Source organism: Thermobia domestica, chromosome 3, assembly GCF_964235325.1.
Source record: "Thermobia domestica chromosome 3, izTheDome1.hap1.1, whole genome shotgun sequence".
In the NCBI taxonomy this organism is placed as follows: domain Eukaryota; kingdom Metazoa; phylum Arthropoda; class Insecta; order Zygentoma; family Lepismatidae; genus Thermobia; species Thermobia domestica.
The window spans coordinates 170863685-170880176 of record NC_137456.1 but is presented as its reverse complement, the minus strand read 5'-3'; the positions used below and the strand labels follow the sequence as shown (position 1 = coordinate 170880176).

The 16492-nt window shown below is 35.8% G+C and overlaps 1 protein-coding gene across 1 annotated transcript in view; it reads left to right on the top strand.

Moving 5' to 3' along the window:
- LOC145680864 (gastrin/cholecystokinin type B receptor-like) overlaps positions 1–16178 on the top strand; it is a 709364-nt gene extending 693186 nt beyond the window's left edge. Inside the window, exon 6 of the mRNA XM_081751997.1 lies at positions 13056–16178. Within this exon, the coding sequence (XP_081608123.1) occupies positions 13056–13090 (35 nt within the window). The 3' untranslated portion in view covers positions 13091–16178. The remainder of the gene's footprint in view (positions 1–13055) is intronic.
- The last annotated feature ends 314 nt before the right edge of the window (positions 16179–16492 follow it).

The following is a 16492-nucleotide window of genomic DNA, read 5'->3' as shown; positions in this document are numbered from 1 at the left end:
CCTCTACTGTTTTCAAATCGGTTTTGTCTCAGGTTCACGGCAGTGGATGTAAGCCATACATTGAATTACGATATTAAAAAAAAAAAAAAAATGGTTGTATCTTCTTTAAAGATAAATGATCTGCTCAAAAGTGAGATCTCTTTCACATTTCCCTATAGAAATGCTTGTCTGAAGAGAAATCAAAATGTGTTGAGGCCATAGTGGGCTACTATTTAATGTATCTAAGATCGTGCGCAGGTCGATGTTTCAACATCGAAGGGAAACATACATCTAGAGAAAACACTGAACTCGCTGCCGACTGTGTTCAGCATTCAGATTTGGGAACCTGCCTCATCAATATTTTCCTCATGCCCTGTCACACAATTGTATCTTCAAGACTTTATCAGAGGATGTTGTAACTTGTGATACAAAATGCCTACAGTTTCTATAGCACACCAAGGGTTTTGATTTTGCAATACTGTCATGGATAACATGAATGTTTTCTGGGTCAGTATTATTGAAGGTGAACTGCAGCGAAGTTCATTAACAATGAACCTTTTACCTTTTAGAAATCTACAACTGAAATTCTCACAATAGCATTTGAAGTTGCACGGTTCCTCAACAATTGACACATATCTAGACAGATTTTTGAGGTGGTATTCTTCTAGTAGAGGTATCCAATAAAAGCTCATAGTCAGTAATGCGCACGGTAATGATTATGTTAAGATGAACTATTCGCTCTTTTCAACTCGGCTCAGATGAACCAAGCTCTCTAGTCGGCTTGGTTGAGGTGCCATCGGCTCGGTTGACCCACGACCCACTGACCCACCACTCGCCGTGACCCACGACCCACTGACCCACCACCCACCGTGACCCACCCTGACCCATTACCCACCATGAACCACTATTATCCACTATGACCTATTCTGACTCATCAAAATCCATCATCATCAACTCTGAACACGATCCATGGCCTCTTCTGTACTGACTAAAGAGTTTACACTTGTAATAAAACAAGACTGTGAAATTGTTACTAATCCGAGTTTGAATTTCTAGTCAATCGCTCAAGCACAACTCTGTTACAATGTCGGTGGATCTGACCTTTACGATATAATATAGTTAAGTGTTTGTCAGTGAGGAAATTGAAACAGTCCGAGGTGGGGGGCGGGGGGGAATTAGTGTGTGCCTAAAATATACTTGTACTAAGAGAGTATTCTTGCAAGTATTAATTTCTGAACGCATTCCAAAAGAAACTTCTATTCGCAGGTGGTTTCTCAGTTCACAGTATTTTTCTCACAAAAGACTTGAAAAATCAGTTTCTCATAGTGTATAAAGATGCTCGGGTACCCTATGTGAGAGCATCTCCATAAAGCATCCTCATAATTGTAATTTGTGTAATCACTAAAACACCACGTTAAATTTAAGTTACAAATACGCATAAGTAAATTATTATGAATCTTTATTCAAAGTAGTTTACCTGAAGCAAAGAAGAGACTTACTAAAAATTTGGTACAAAATTGTATAACACAAATAAGCCATTAGTAATACAAGTATACATTTTCTATAACTCGTAATTTTCCACCTTAAAACAAATCTGAAATTGTGTTTATTTCCTGTTGGTAACTTTTTCGTGGTAAATCATAGGCAGCGGAATGATGTCCATCCTTCAGCCAAGAAATAACTAGCTCGTCTACTTTGAGCTTATCTATCGGTAGGCCATTAGCATTGATGAACAACAAGTTAAACAATGTTTGAGCACTTAGTCTATTTTTAATGTCAGTCATCTGTAAATTCATAAGGAAAAATCCCCGTTCGCACTCTGTCGTGGAAATTGATAATACTTCTACCCGATTTCTGCAACTCCTCATCGGCAATATGCTTGTTAGACTAAAGTCTGATAACGAATTTTCTTAGGCAGTTTTGAAATACTTAACAAGAAGTATCATCTTTCTATCACCATATATCTTTTCCATATCGACCATGTCAGTTGGCAATGTCGATTCATGGAGAACAGAAACTTCATCCGCCACGCCTTTGATAGGGAATCTTGTTAATAAATTATCAATTCAAGCCCGATAAACTGATGATTTTTTATTTGTTTATAAATTTAATTTTTGTAATTATACATGAAGGTTTGATGCCATTACCAAGCTCCTTTCCCCGTCTAGAAAGCGAAAGGGAACGAGGTTCCTGGAAAGTGCTCAGAGGTGAATGGGAATTTTCCTTCTTCTTCCCCTTCAATTACCACACTGCTGTTTGCCATGGGCCAAATTACGATGAATTTCAATTAAATGATCATAATGTTGAATTATCGATACTTTTCAGTGGAAAAAAGGATGAAATTTGAAAGTTCCAAATCAAGGTAAGTAGATCAATGTGTAAAATTTTCCATATAATTATGGGTATAATCCAAACTTAAAATTTCCGTGTAATTAAGCTTACGGTACAAATTTTATGCCTATTTTTCTCACCTTTATGGGTTGATTGCCCTGTTCTTTAAGCGCTCCATATAATGAACGTAAGCTTCAGCAATTATTATAGTAGAAAGCAATGGATATATGAAACCAAGCAGTGTATTTTTGGTTTCTTATTTTCCTTCTTAAATAAGATCGATCGTTTTCGATCATTTTTACAAACCAACTCACTACCAATTTTCCATTTTTAGAAGTGCTCCCTCCCCCGCATAAAGGAGAATTTAAAAAAATGCTAGGACACATTCTGTTTATTTTCAATAAAGAGTTAATACATTGAATTTCAGCTCCGTAAGTTTAATGGCGTGCGAGATAATAATAGTTTGTTCGCAAAAATTCGGATTCTCACTACCTCCTTAGGATATTATGCATTATAATGAAAGCAATATAACATCACAGTTTGGATTAAGGCCTAACTATATACCAAAAGTAATTTCATTTGACTTTGCAATTTGACCGTGATGATCAGGCACACATAGTTACATTCAATTTTTTATATAATAATTTACGTATTACAGTAATTGAAAAATGTATTTTTTCCAGTAGTTAGCTCCTCTAAGAACTCACAGGTCTCGAAAGCCAAGAGTAGTATAAGTCCTATTGCTATCATTACAATCAAAAATATAAATATCCAAAAGTGCCTGAAGTTCTTTTTTCACTTGGTTAGATATACTCACCTCAGATAAGTAGACAGAAACAAATGGAAAAGGAAGGGAAATGAAGGTCTTGAAAGTAAAACGAAGACAAATTTTCCAGTTTTCAGAAGATACTGTCTACAATGCAGTGAGCAGAGTGGGCCGGTAGATCATACTGAGTCGGTGGGTCGCAGTGGGTCATGGTGGGTTGTGGGTCGCAGTGGGTCACGGTGGCTGGTGGGTCGCAGTGGGTAACGGTGGGTGGTGGGTCACAGTGGGTCATGGTGTGTGGTTGGTCACATTGGGTCACATACTGTTGACCTACGACCCACTGACCCACTCAGAAAACTTGACGCACTTGACCCACTGGCCCACTCCATCTCTGCGTGATATATGAGCGGTCTTTCTGAGCTTTGCTCTGTAGTGAACAAGCAGCGAGTCTACCAATTTAAACCAATTGCACAATAAAGTTGGCACGTTTCATTCAACGCATTCAAATGGACCGAGTTTGGTCTCTAGAGGTTAGATCGGTTGTTGCTTTTATGGAAGCGACTGTATGTCCATCTTGGTGAGTCTTCTTGTATCTGACCTCTCCTTAACACTAGGAGCATCATAATCTTACTTATACTAGAAGCATCAAAGGGGTCATTTTGACCCCTACTTAAAAATACATTCATTAAACTGTACTACGCTTTACCTTTTGTATACTATTGGTTTTATTGTTGGGCTTTATTTTTTAAAATTCAAATTTCATTATTTTCTTTCTTTATTTTACATTTGTTATTGTTCTTAGCGAAGAATTTTAATATTATAAGTTTCGTAATTTATAAAGTTACTTAAAATGAAGTTACATAATATGGCAAATATAATTAACACTACTTATTGTTACTGTAAAATTTCTTAGTTTCCCTTTAAACATCATAAACGATAGGAATTAAAATAAAATGTAATAAAAATGAATTAGAACATGAACATCTTCACAAGAAGGTATGTTTTGTAATGTTCACATCTACATACCTACTCATCACATTTTGAACAAACAACGTACTTTTTGGTGATCTTTGTACAGGATCCACAGACGTGCCTCTTACAGTGGAAACATTGATCTTGTGTCTTGTTTCCACTGCACTCAGCAACTTGACATCTCTTCCGCTTGGTTGTTTGAAGCAATCCAGGTACACACTGTTTGGTACGATTACTGTCCTCCTTTAGTGACTTCACTTCCGAACACAGTTCCTCTCCTAATGCCAAAATAAATTGATGGTGAGTCTGAAAGAACTAGAAACTGTGTCGTCGACATGCCGAAAAGCATATGGGTTTGGAGCTGGAGTTTTACGTAACACGTTATGATGTTTAGCCCTTCCGCGAACACTTGCATGGGTTTGTTCGGCCCAAATTGTCTGTTTTCTGGATAATTCAAAATTTTCAGCATCAGTTTCATCTCTCATGCTTCCATTGTCAGTAAATTCTTCATAACTTGCAGAAACATTTTCACCATCTCACTGTTCATCAATGCTGATGTCACCAATGTATTCATCGTCACTTCTATCACTATAGTCCAGGGGCTGCTAAATATGCGATTCGAACTGGCATTGGTCGCTGGAAGTGTGACGTCACGCGGAAGAGAGGAAATCGCGTCTTCTGCTTTTAGCATATACTTTTTGTATACTATGAGCGTATTCTAACTTCATTTGATTGTTGAAACTACATAGAGACAAAAATATTACTAATTCTAACTACAAATACTCAGTGTAAATTGCTATATTACAATAAATTTATATTAATGTTATCATCCACTCATTGTTGTTGTTTTATGAATATTGATAGGAAATGTTAGTGATAATTCTACTTGCAGCCATCAGAAGTCACAGAACCCGGAACGCATTGATTGTTTTTCCTTGCACTGTGTTTCTTCATTGTTTGGGCTTTATTTTTTTAGGTTGAGATTGCTCAAATAAATGTTTTTGTTTTTACGTATTTCTACTATATTTTGGGTTTAGTTCGCGGAAAATGTACCCGAACAAAATTCGTAAGCGCGAGTGCCAGGAGGCTAATAACTGCAAGTCTCATTAAAGGATCTGAGCCAGAACCTGAGTAAGCACGAGCCTGAATGAAGGATGTGAGCCCAAGCGAAAAAGAGTACAAGCCTTACTAACGTCAGTGAGCTCGAGTCCCACTGAGTGTTGAAGTCTGAGCCCAAGTAAGCGCTTGCCCGAAAGAGATCAGAATGCACGAGCTCCAATGAACCTAGTTAGTGCAAGCCTCATTGAAAGATATGAGCCCGGGGCCAAATAGACACGAGCTTCAACGAGAATAATGAGCACGAGCACACTAAAGGTAATAAACCCGAGCCCACATTAGTGAAAACCGCGCTGATATCAGTGAGCTTGTTATATTGATGGTACTGAGATCGAGCCCAGCTGACGGAAGTGAGCCAACATAAGTGAGCACGAGTCCAATCCAGATTAGTGTGAGCGAATCCAAGCAACTGCGTGACCGAAGGAGACTAGAGAGCGCGAGTTCCAAGGAGCCTAGTGAGTTCGAACCTCATTAAAGAATATGAGTCCTAGAACAAGAAAGCTCAAGCCTCAACGAGAATAAATAGCGCGAACTCCACTGAAAATATGGAACTCGAGCCCACATTAATACGCACTGGTGTCAATGAGTTTGAGCCCCATTGATGAGTGAGCTCGATCCCAGTTGACGGAAGATAGCACGCGCGAGTGAGCAAGAGTCTAATTAAGATTAGTGACCCCGAACCTAACTAATCGCGTGCTCGCTCGAAATAGATTAGGGTGCGCGATCTTCAAGGAGCCTAGTGAGAGTGAGCCTCACTGGAAGATGTGAAACCGAGACCGAGTAAACGCGAGCCTCATTGAAGGACATGAGCCCGAGCTTGAGTAAGAGCGAGCCTTAACGAGAATAGTGAACGCTTTTCCCACTGAAAGTAATAAACTCATCGCAAGCCCCACTGACGTCATTGAGCACGAGGTCATTAATGGTAGTGACCCTCACTCTAGTTCAGATTAGTAAGCCCGAGCTTTATTGAGTGTAGTGAGCTCAAACCCAATTAACGTGTATCCCAATGAAATGAAAATGAAAATGAAATTAGATCTTTAAGTTTTACGTCCCACGATTATGCCGATTAGGCTAAAGGAGATGGTGATTATGAGAAATGAATGAAATGGTGGAATGAAGAAAGTGGGAATAACCGGGAGAACCCCGAGAAACCCACGAGCACGGTGTTTGTTCACCACAAAGTCCACATGGCGCGAGCTGGGATTGAACCAGGGACCCCAAGCACCAAAGGTGAACGCTCTACCACAGCCCCCGCGCCTCCACCCCCAATGAAATTAGTGAGCACGAGCTCCCAGCAGTCTAGTGAGTATGATCAGGGCCGGATTTAGGGGGATGCATCGGTGCACGTGCACCCCTTCGTTGTAAATATACACTATCTAAAATGAGAAGCTAGCAGTGAAAATAGCAACACTTTCAGAAACTTTCTGCCATTATTTTTCCGTTTGGGGCTTAAGAGAAAGTAGAACTTTGCAAAAGCAATACATTAAGTCGATTTTCTGAAGGTTGAAGGAAAAGGATTCCCCAAGTAAAACAATATAACATTTGTCAAGTAGGACAGAAAATATGCGACCTTCTTTAAAATACCCCCCTCTTTTCCTCTTTTCTAACATTTTTGCTCGTCCTACAGGATCTGCATCCATGACCCTAGTTATTTAAATTTCTTTCAAGTTCTTCAACTTCATGTGTTTGAAAAATAAATTATTTTCTCAGCCTTTTGCTTCTGTTCGTTCTTAACAATTCCATGCCAATTCGATATATGCAGAGAAGAAATTGCACGAGGGCAGAACTTTTATTTCTTTCTTTCTTACAGGTAGCTTATGAAGTTCGTGTTTTAAGTCTGTCGCATAATCTTTCGATAAGAATTGAATAGAATAAATATTAGCATTGTTTGCATCGATTCTGTCTGCGCGTTTACACCGAGAAACTCACTGTCGTTGTACCAACATTTTAGGAAAGGGGTGCTATATTATACATGGAGTCTTCCTTTCTCAATTCTGACATTGAGCAACAACAAAGTTATTTTTATTCATTTTTGTCTCAATAATTACCCATTCTTTATAAATTTCATTCACCGACACCGCTTACTGTATTCCCTACAATGTGTTTGTTTCGTGCTCTCTTCCACGTGACGTCACGTCGCGCAAGAATTCTGGGTAATTTTTTCTCTCGATAGCAAAAAATGTGCTACCTGTAATACTCTATATACATTGACTATAGTCATCACCAGAGTCGATTCCATCAATAGCCTCTAGTTCTTGTAGTATTTCTCCCGACGACTTATTTTTCTCAGCACTCATCATGCACCACACTAACAGCAACCACTTAGAACACACATATAGTGAATTATATCAGTCACAGATGTAATACTAATTAGTATGTTTAAAATATGTGAGTATCAAAATGATTGCAATTGTCAAAAATCTGCGTTGTAGGCATGAGGGTCAAAATGACCCCTGTGAGGCTTCTAGGTAAAATGTAAAAAATGCGGTATATATAAATATTCTTAAGTGTCAAAATGTGATTAAGTTAGAGTATTGGTAGAGTGATAAAACGTCGTGAGATCTAGTGACCACATTTTCATTACTTTAGAAATTATAACAAATTAATCATCCAGACGGGTCAAAATGACCCCTCTGATGCTTCTAGTGTAAAGAAATTGTTGGTTCGGCTGTGAAGACGATTGTTACAGAACAAAGTTCTTGTAAAAGCAGGTGTAAATTTCCAACTCGATAAATTTCTTGTATAGCTATCTTGAAGAATTAATGGATTTACGCACTGTTCAGTTGATTTCATCGGTTTAGGTAAGTAGGGCCATGGTTTCTATTGGACATTTGAAAAACAAACGCTAAAAAGAACTTTGTTTTTTATTATTGAAAATAAAATTTCACAGGTTTTGTTTACATCATGTTTCACATCCATATAGCACTGCAGGTTTTTTTATTGGAGAAAAGATATTCAACTGAACTATTAATGCACTCTGCTGCTCTCTTGGAGATATCAGTAAAAGTGTTTAATGAGTATCAATTTGTGCAACAACAACACGCTGATGTTCTCTCATACTTCATAGCGTAAGGGTGAAGATTTATGAATTATCGGAAATGAATTTTCTAAAAGGTAGTCCAAACATTTGAATATATATAGGTTAATGATGATATAGAAATATAATTTGACAGAAACGTGAAATATATTGTCTACAGTTCAATCTGTTGGTTAAGTTATTTTAAAAATGTATCGCGTTACTTTGTCATCAACTTTTTCTTATATACAGTATATGATACAAGTTATACTAGGTGATAGTAGTTACATAATATAATTAATAGTCGCTTCGGAAGTAGCGCATTATTTGTAGCGAAGCTACAATTGCTAGCTGCAAAAAAAATTGTAGTTGTAGCTGAGCTACATATTTTTATAATGTGTAGCTAATTTTGCACTAAAGCTACAAATAAATCTTTTCGAGGGAGGAAAAAGTATGTTGTAACTCCAACATTTTCTCACAATTTTTTGTAAATTTTTATATGATAATAGGGAGAAAATATGATTGTTTTCTGATTTCTGTCTTCAATTACTTTGCAACATAATTACAAGAAAATTTTCTGAAAGAAATTGCATACTGATGATCGGTTAAAAGGATAGTAATTGTAATGTTAGTTTACTTTTAGTTACCTTCCCTGATTCAAATATGCTTGGAGTATTTATAAAGTCCCCGATATTATAAATGAATTGCACCACAATTATGCACATTTAGATTACATATTTTTCACATATATCTTATTTGTCACCTTAAAATAACATACATCCAATTAGAAAAATATGGTTCTTCATTCTATATTTTTCTACATTACTATAGCCACTAAATAAATAAGTTGTCAGAGCAACGACAGCAAGAAAAATCTCAACACAAAATATTTAAATTATTTCTTTATGTAATTTCTTCTTTTTCTTCCTCTTGATAGCTTGTGCCTTTTAAATAGCTCCCTTTGCCCGTAAATAAAAATGATACTTAGAAGTACATAAGAAATATACATTATCGTTGTATAATGACTCTTAATCTAAACCTACATGCCATTCTAGCAGCGAAAACGTATACATTTTTGGGGGGAGAGGGTAATGTTATATATCCATATCTATCTATTTATATCTATATCTATATATATACATCTATATGTATCTCTCTCTCTCTCTCTCTCTCTCTCTCTCTCTATATATATATATATATATATATATATATATATATATATACACTTTAAAAAACAGACAAAATGCATACTTTACTATGAAATGCAAATTGACAGACAAAGGTTTTATGTAATATTTTTGCCAAACTTTTAAGTTCAGTTACGCATGTAGATGCCATGACATTTATTATAATGCGTGATGGTAAGTAAACTGTATTTTTAACAAGAGCTTAAGTAGCGAATACGTTTCTGGCAAACTAGCTAATAGTTCTAGCGAACTACAATTTTTATCATATAGCTGTAGAGCAGCTACTTTTGAAAAGCAGCTTTCCTATCACTGCTCATGCTAAAATAATGTTGATAAATGGTGAATATATTATATACTTGCCTTCTACGTGTGCCTCTCGAGTCTATTCTAGGAGATCTTGCTTTGCCCGATTTCAAGAAGCTATAGAAGGAAAGTTATTACCTTTTTCAGTTGGTTTTCTGTATGCTCAGATAATTCTTAAAGTGAAGGATAGGATTTAGAGTACTTAGATCATAACCAAAGAACGGGCAAGATAGGAAAACCACGGCCCTACCGATGAAAACTACTAAACACTGCTTAAATCGATTAATTCTTCACAATAGCTATGCACAACCTTTATCGAGTTGGAAATAGTGGTGTCAACCGGCTCGGCTCGATCCTATTGATGAGCCAATAGTTCGAGTCGGGTCGATTGGAATGAACCATTGGATTGGTTAGGTTCGGCTCAGGTGAGCCATCGGCTAGAACCGGGTCGGTTAAGATGAGCCACCGGTTCGAGCCTGCTCGGTTGGGGTGATCCATCAGCTCGGTTCGGCTCAGCTCAGGTAAGCCATTGCCTCGAGCCGGCTAGGTTGGAATGAACCATCGGCTCGAGCTGGCACGGTTGGATGAGCTGTTGTTTCGGTACACTTCTCAGTTCGACTCGGTGTTGACTGAGCCAGGAGCCGACCTGCTCTAGCCGTTGACTACACTACTACTTGGAAGTTGAAAAGCACCGATTTGAAAGCAGTAGAGAACACACCTCATTTCCAGTCACAAATTGCTCATGAGAGATTGTTCTGGTAAGGTGATGGCCAAACTTTCATGAACTGAGGGCATTGTTGTGAGATAGACTAGCAAACGGTGATACTATTGAGAACTATTAAGACGTTTACGTGAAAAGATGTTAATCGTCGTGAAAACTTATCTAAAATAGTTCTGATACACCAAGATAACATACAGTCCATAGGTGTAACCGGCGCCGTAACTTAGATTTTTTCTGGGGGCAATCATTAATATGCGTATTATGACCCCATAGAAAAGTTGTTTTTCTAATTCTTGAGCCAACTCTTTTCACCTTTTTCTTACTCTTTATGAATCCTCCGGAGCCCGTGGGCCCTCCAACACATCAAGCTCTGCGAAACCATTAGTTGCGCCACTGAGCCCATGTCATACATGCCAAATTATTTAAGGGGACAATATCGACAAGTCTCAAAGCCATACTAATATATATTATTTCTCCAGCACCTAATAGTAGACATTTTTTAGTGAAATGGGCCCTAGACTCATTTTTAGTTTTATTTACCTTTTGTGTGCTGTTTTGCTTATGTAATTTAGTGAACCTGTTTGATGCTTCATTTATAATTTCATGTTCGTATTGTGTATGGAGTAAAAAGAATTGTCTTAAAATGGGGCGCCATCCAACGGCGGGGAGCTTTCTAGGAAGGAAGTTGTCCGATGTCCCCACAAGTTTCGGCTTTGGGTGTAACAACAAATTGGGAGTAAGTACAATGTGCCACCAAATTTACAATCCTCAAATCTTTTTTCTATTCTATATTTAATAATAATAATAATAATAATAATAATAATAATAATAATAATAATAATAATAATAATAATATATTTGATTTTGAGTTTAGGGCTCTTTTCAGAAGCGAGACTATATGAGATGTAAACTAATAGCTTAACGTAGGGCCCGAACCACATGAGCTCCCGTCGGGAATCGAAGCCAGGTCTCCCACACCAAACACGCGTATAATAATAATATATTTGATTTTGAGTTTAGCGTCCCTTTCAGCAGCGAGGCTATATGAGAAGTGAACCTACAGCTAAACGTAAGCCCTGAACCACATGAACTCCCGTCGGGAATCGATCTGGGTCTCCCATGCTAAAGAAGCGTATAATAATGATAATAATAATAATAATAATAATAATAATAATAATAATAATAATAATAATAATATGAACTGAGTTTTGGTAGTGATGAAGGAGGTATTAGGGCTGATAGTGATCAACTGGACACTAGGACTCCGGATTTATTTTCAGGTTTACGAAAATTTTACGGATCGATGGAAGAAGTAATTTGTACTAAGGAAGAATTACACTGGGATATATAATAAAGCTTTTAAACCTGTACACCTTATTTTTGGATAAATTAGAAAGTTGTCAATCATATCCGTGTAATACGTATACTATACGGCAAAAGTGTACGGCAAAAATTATTAATGAAAAATTACAAAATTTTTACTTCCCCCTACCATTACGTCGACTGCGCTGTTGTCAAACCCACAATTTTAAGGGATTTAGAAAAAATCCGGCATGCAATTATATTTTGGAGAAGTTTACATGTGTTGGTGTCCGGCGCGTGGTATGTCTTCGAGTGTTTCTTCATGGTCCTCAAACTTGTTAAACAAATGCTACACTGTTCGCGTAGTCACGTCATCCCATCCGTAGTCACGACATCATATATTCCGCCCCGCTGCAGTGGCGTTTGACCCGAGTTTGAACTCATGCAACATACACACCCTTATGACGCTCTGTGTAGGTCCCACGTTCAATCTGTCCTTACGCAAGTTCACGGTGTAACTGAGTAGCCACAACCAGTTAGTATGTTGGATATACCCACACCAACAGCCAACCCTCACCTTATCTCCATTAGCTTTCAATTCACAGTGTGAGGGCCAATTGAACACAAACCTCACAAAAAGCGACAGAACTTTCTTCCTTACCTTTATAGTAACAGCCTGAATTGCACAAATTTCAAAAGATTACATCGAACTCAAGAGTTGTACGTTGTATACGCTTATTTTAATTTAACTTTTATTATAATTTACGTATTGGCTGTTTAGGATGTCAGGCTTATTTTGTGAACTAGAAATCAGTTAATTTCTGCCTACTTTCTGTGTGAGATTGAGCTTCACCACTATTTATCGTCAAGGACAAACGTGCACTTTCTAAGGTTTGCATAATTCTTTCCGAGAATTTCACTTACATCTTAAATTATTTTATGTTACACTACCTCACTTTCCCAACAGATAGTATGTGTACTTTTATTGACATTTTTTCAGTGCGTAAAGTCTTGCTTTATTTCAGAGTGGAATTTTATTCCCCTAATTATATTACCAATGTCAATAATTTTATCGGTTTTCTTACAAATTCTATACTTGGGTTTTCGTTGGTTGTAGACTTTAGCAAAATTCAGTATTCATGTCGTTTAATGCTAATATCCGATATATTGAAATCTACTATATCAATAAATATTTCTCATATTTTCTCTGTTTGAAAATGCGCATTAAAAATTGAAACCTAGTGTTATTATATTCTTAATGTATGGTTTGGAATTGAGTACTCAAAGACAATATTTGTTAGTACGTCAATGCCATGAAATTTATCATTCGTTCTTTCACTGTTATTCCACCATTTCTTTCAGAAGTAGTTGTGCTGGAGGCGGAGGATCGTGTTTAGCAGCGGTTGGAGCAGCAGCGAAACTCGTTCCGAGGCCTTTTCTTCCTCCTACTCGTCCACTACGTTTTGCGAAGAGAGGCTCGCAGGCCAACCTGTTATCGAAGATGCCAGGGACGAAAGTGCATCGTTCCGCTATCGAATAACTTGGAGAACAAGCAGAGCATCTCGGCCGAAGAACAATCTCTACTCTTAAAAAATAGTGTTAAATGACAAATAGGCAAAAGTAAAGCTAAGTGATCTATTCGTAATATTGAAAGTCATGTTCCTTTCCCAACTGCCCATTAACTGCTGGTCTTAAAATAAAAAATATATCCACTCTGTTGGAATCAAGTATTCATAATCAAAATTTAATATTTCTGTCCAAATTTGAATTAACTCCATCAAAATTCTTTCGCGTAGCTGTTAAACTAATTTGTCTAATATAATTATAATTTGGGAAACAAACTTAGAATTAATTCACATATCGAAGAAGTATTAATCTGTTTGGGAAAGAATGTGTTACAAAAAGTAAATAAACTGAGCTTGAACACTGTTTGTATACTCGAGCTTTTGTATGTCATATTTTTAAACATTAGATTTCTGAATAGTGATGGACAACGTAATTAATACAGTCCTTATGATGCATTGACTTGCAACTCAAAATCCAGAAAATGAAAGATACCGTTGCAATATCACACCATCACTCATACAGGCAAATAAATGCTGAAGATCTCTCAAAATGTTTACTTTTATCTATATTAATATTATCCTATTTGAGGAAAGTCTTGAAAGAGTCAACTTTACACTGTGCTCTATTAATTTCATGATATTAAACATCAAAAAATATGTAAAACTATTTCGTAGATTTTACGGCAGAAACAATCTTTTCAGTGTATGTTTGTTCAGATTTTTCCTTGTTGTTGAGTATATATAACCATGAGCTGTGGTAAGAATCTTACTTTAAGTATTGCATCTTGTAGTTTACGATGTTATGGTACAACAAGACTTGAAAATAAGGTATAAGAACAGACAATTAAAATACGCTTCTCTACATGAATTCAAATTAAGCACATTCAAGGGAAGGAAATCGGATGTTATCTATTTGAAATATGTTTCATCACAAGACGCATTGGGTTTGCTGCAATCAATGATAATCGTTAAATTACACTTAGCAAATCATGCACATAGTGCTCTAAATATTTGCCGATGTTGTTATAAAAATGCCTTGGAGATGCCAGATATAAAAGGAGGATATAGACAAACCAAAATATACTCTAATATAAGAGAAATGATATTTTTAAAACGAAAATTAAAGAAAAGTGTTAATTTATTTATGATTAGCTTTTATATTGAGTTAACTACTGTCAAATCATTGAACATATCACATAGAAAGTGACGTGAAAATGTATGTCTGATAGAGAAAAAGTCTTGAAATTATTTCTTCTTTTTCATTCTTTTAAATTCTAAACATACTCATACGTTCACATACATAACGTGAGCTCAGTCAAACGAGTAGCTTTTTTGCGTAGCGTCTACCTGTAACACATCATTTCAAGTTTCTTCTTTGCGATTAATTTCGACTGAACAGCTTCCCGCTGGTAGACAAGAATGCTAGTGTTGTCACTTAAAAACTCTGTTATGTTGGTTCATATTGAATGCAGATTTTGGAGCGACGAGATTGTAATAACTACATCAAAACCTAACCTTTCTATAAAAAAACGGTACTCATTAGCTTCCTATAGATGCATTTATATATCTAAAGGGAGATAGGAGGAAATTAATCTCTCTTTAAGTGGTTGAGACACTAATGAACATTCAATTATAACTATTACGTACAATGTAAACACGTACTTGTACTTAAGCCTATCTACTCTGAAATGAAATTCTCAACAACGGACAGTTTTAACTCAAAGTAATTAATTACTCCACGTTTTGAAGTTGTTATATTACATGTGAAAATTACGCCATGTCAGTTAGGAAACTACTTATTATACTATCTCTAATGTCATTTTCAATAATAATTATTATCTTACTAACATAGTGTTCAAATCAGCCTGAATCAATTCAAGGAAGATCTTAGATGTTTCAAATAATGCACTATAATGTGAATTCATACGTCCTGTGGAAGTTTTAAATTAGCTGTTTCCTCTTGCAAAAATGTTTTGCTTATATTAATAGAGAAATGATTTATTGTTTGAAAACAATCGTTGTCAATTCAAGTGGATTTTCTCATCATGTGTGTAAACGTTTTCTCATCATGTGTGTAAACGTTTCTTAACAACTTTGAAATATCGAAATAAGAGCTTCTCATCGTCGTTAATTAATAATACTTTTTTCCAAACGATGATATCTAGGGTAAAATTCTACTTAATTTTCTCGCTGTTTTGGCAACTGTGACTCGGAACCTTGTTTCAGAGCATAAAAAACCAGGTGATCGTTGTCTTTTCAATTATAAAGTTTAAGGATTTTTTCTTTTCTCGAGAGAAAATTAAATGTTTTACTGCTAATGTTGTCTTCCCAACCGAATAATGAAATTGTATCTAAAATATTATGTTTATATGGATTGAATATATGTAACTTCAGTAATTTATAATGTTTTTCAATATCCATGACGTATATATTAACGTTTATAAAAAATACTTTATACTTATATGACAAGTTTGTCTTTAGTGTTTCCATCCAACATTTAAAAGTTATATGTGAAGAAAGAACAATTAAGATTAAATACATAGGAATCTCGGCTTGAACATTCACTAAATTATGAAATATCACTAAGATTTACACATGGATTGATGTTATTCTTTATTTCAACCGACGGGTTTTGTATGGTCTAAATCACATCACGACTGTGTTAGATAGGAGCAGAAATATAATTTTAACATTTTCCTGTGTATGTCTCTAAGATTAGACTTTTTTCTTTTTTACAAGAATTACATTTTTCTCTGTATGTCTTCTTAAAGTATTTTAGCATAAATTTAACTTCATTGATATTCTAGGTAGTGCATATTTAAAACAAAAATATATGAATACATCCCTTGTGGTATTCGCTTAAGTCCTCTCGAGAAACTTGACAAATTTTGTATTTTAATAAAGTCATTCGGATTTATTTATAAACTGTATATATATATATATATATATATATATATATATATATATATATATATATATATATATATATATATATATATATATATATATATATAGGCCTATACTCTGTGCCTCTAACGTATTCAGATATAGAATTTGAACTAAAAATATGTATGAGCATGGATGTTTCTATAATTAACAAATTATATTCTTTCTTTGGGAATAAGTTCAAGTTTCGGACTCAAGTTGTAATATATGTCTTTGTCTCATGCTGTTGGGTGGAGAACAGTGAAATACTTCAGTCGGTTTATATATTTTTTTAAATTTCCGTCAATA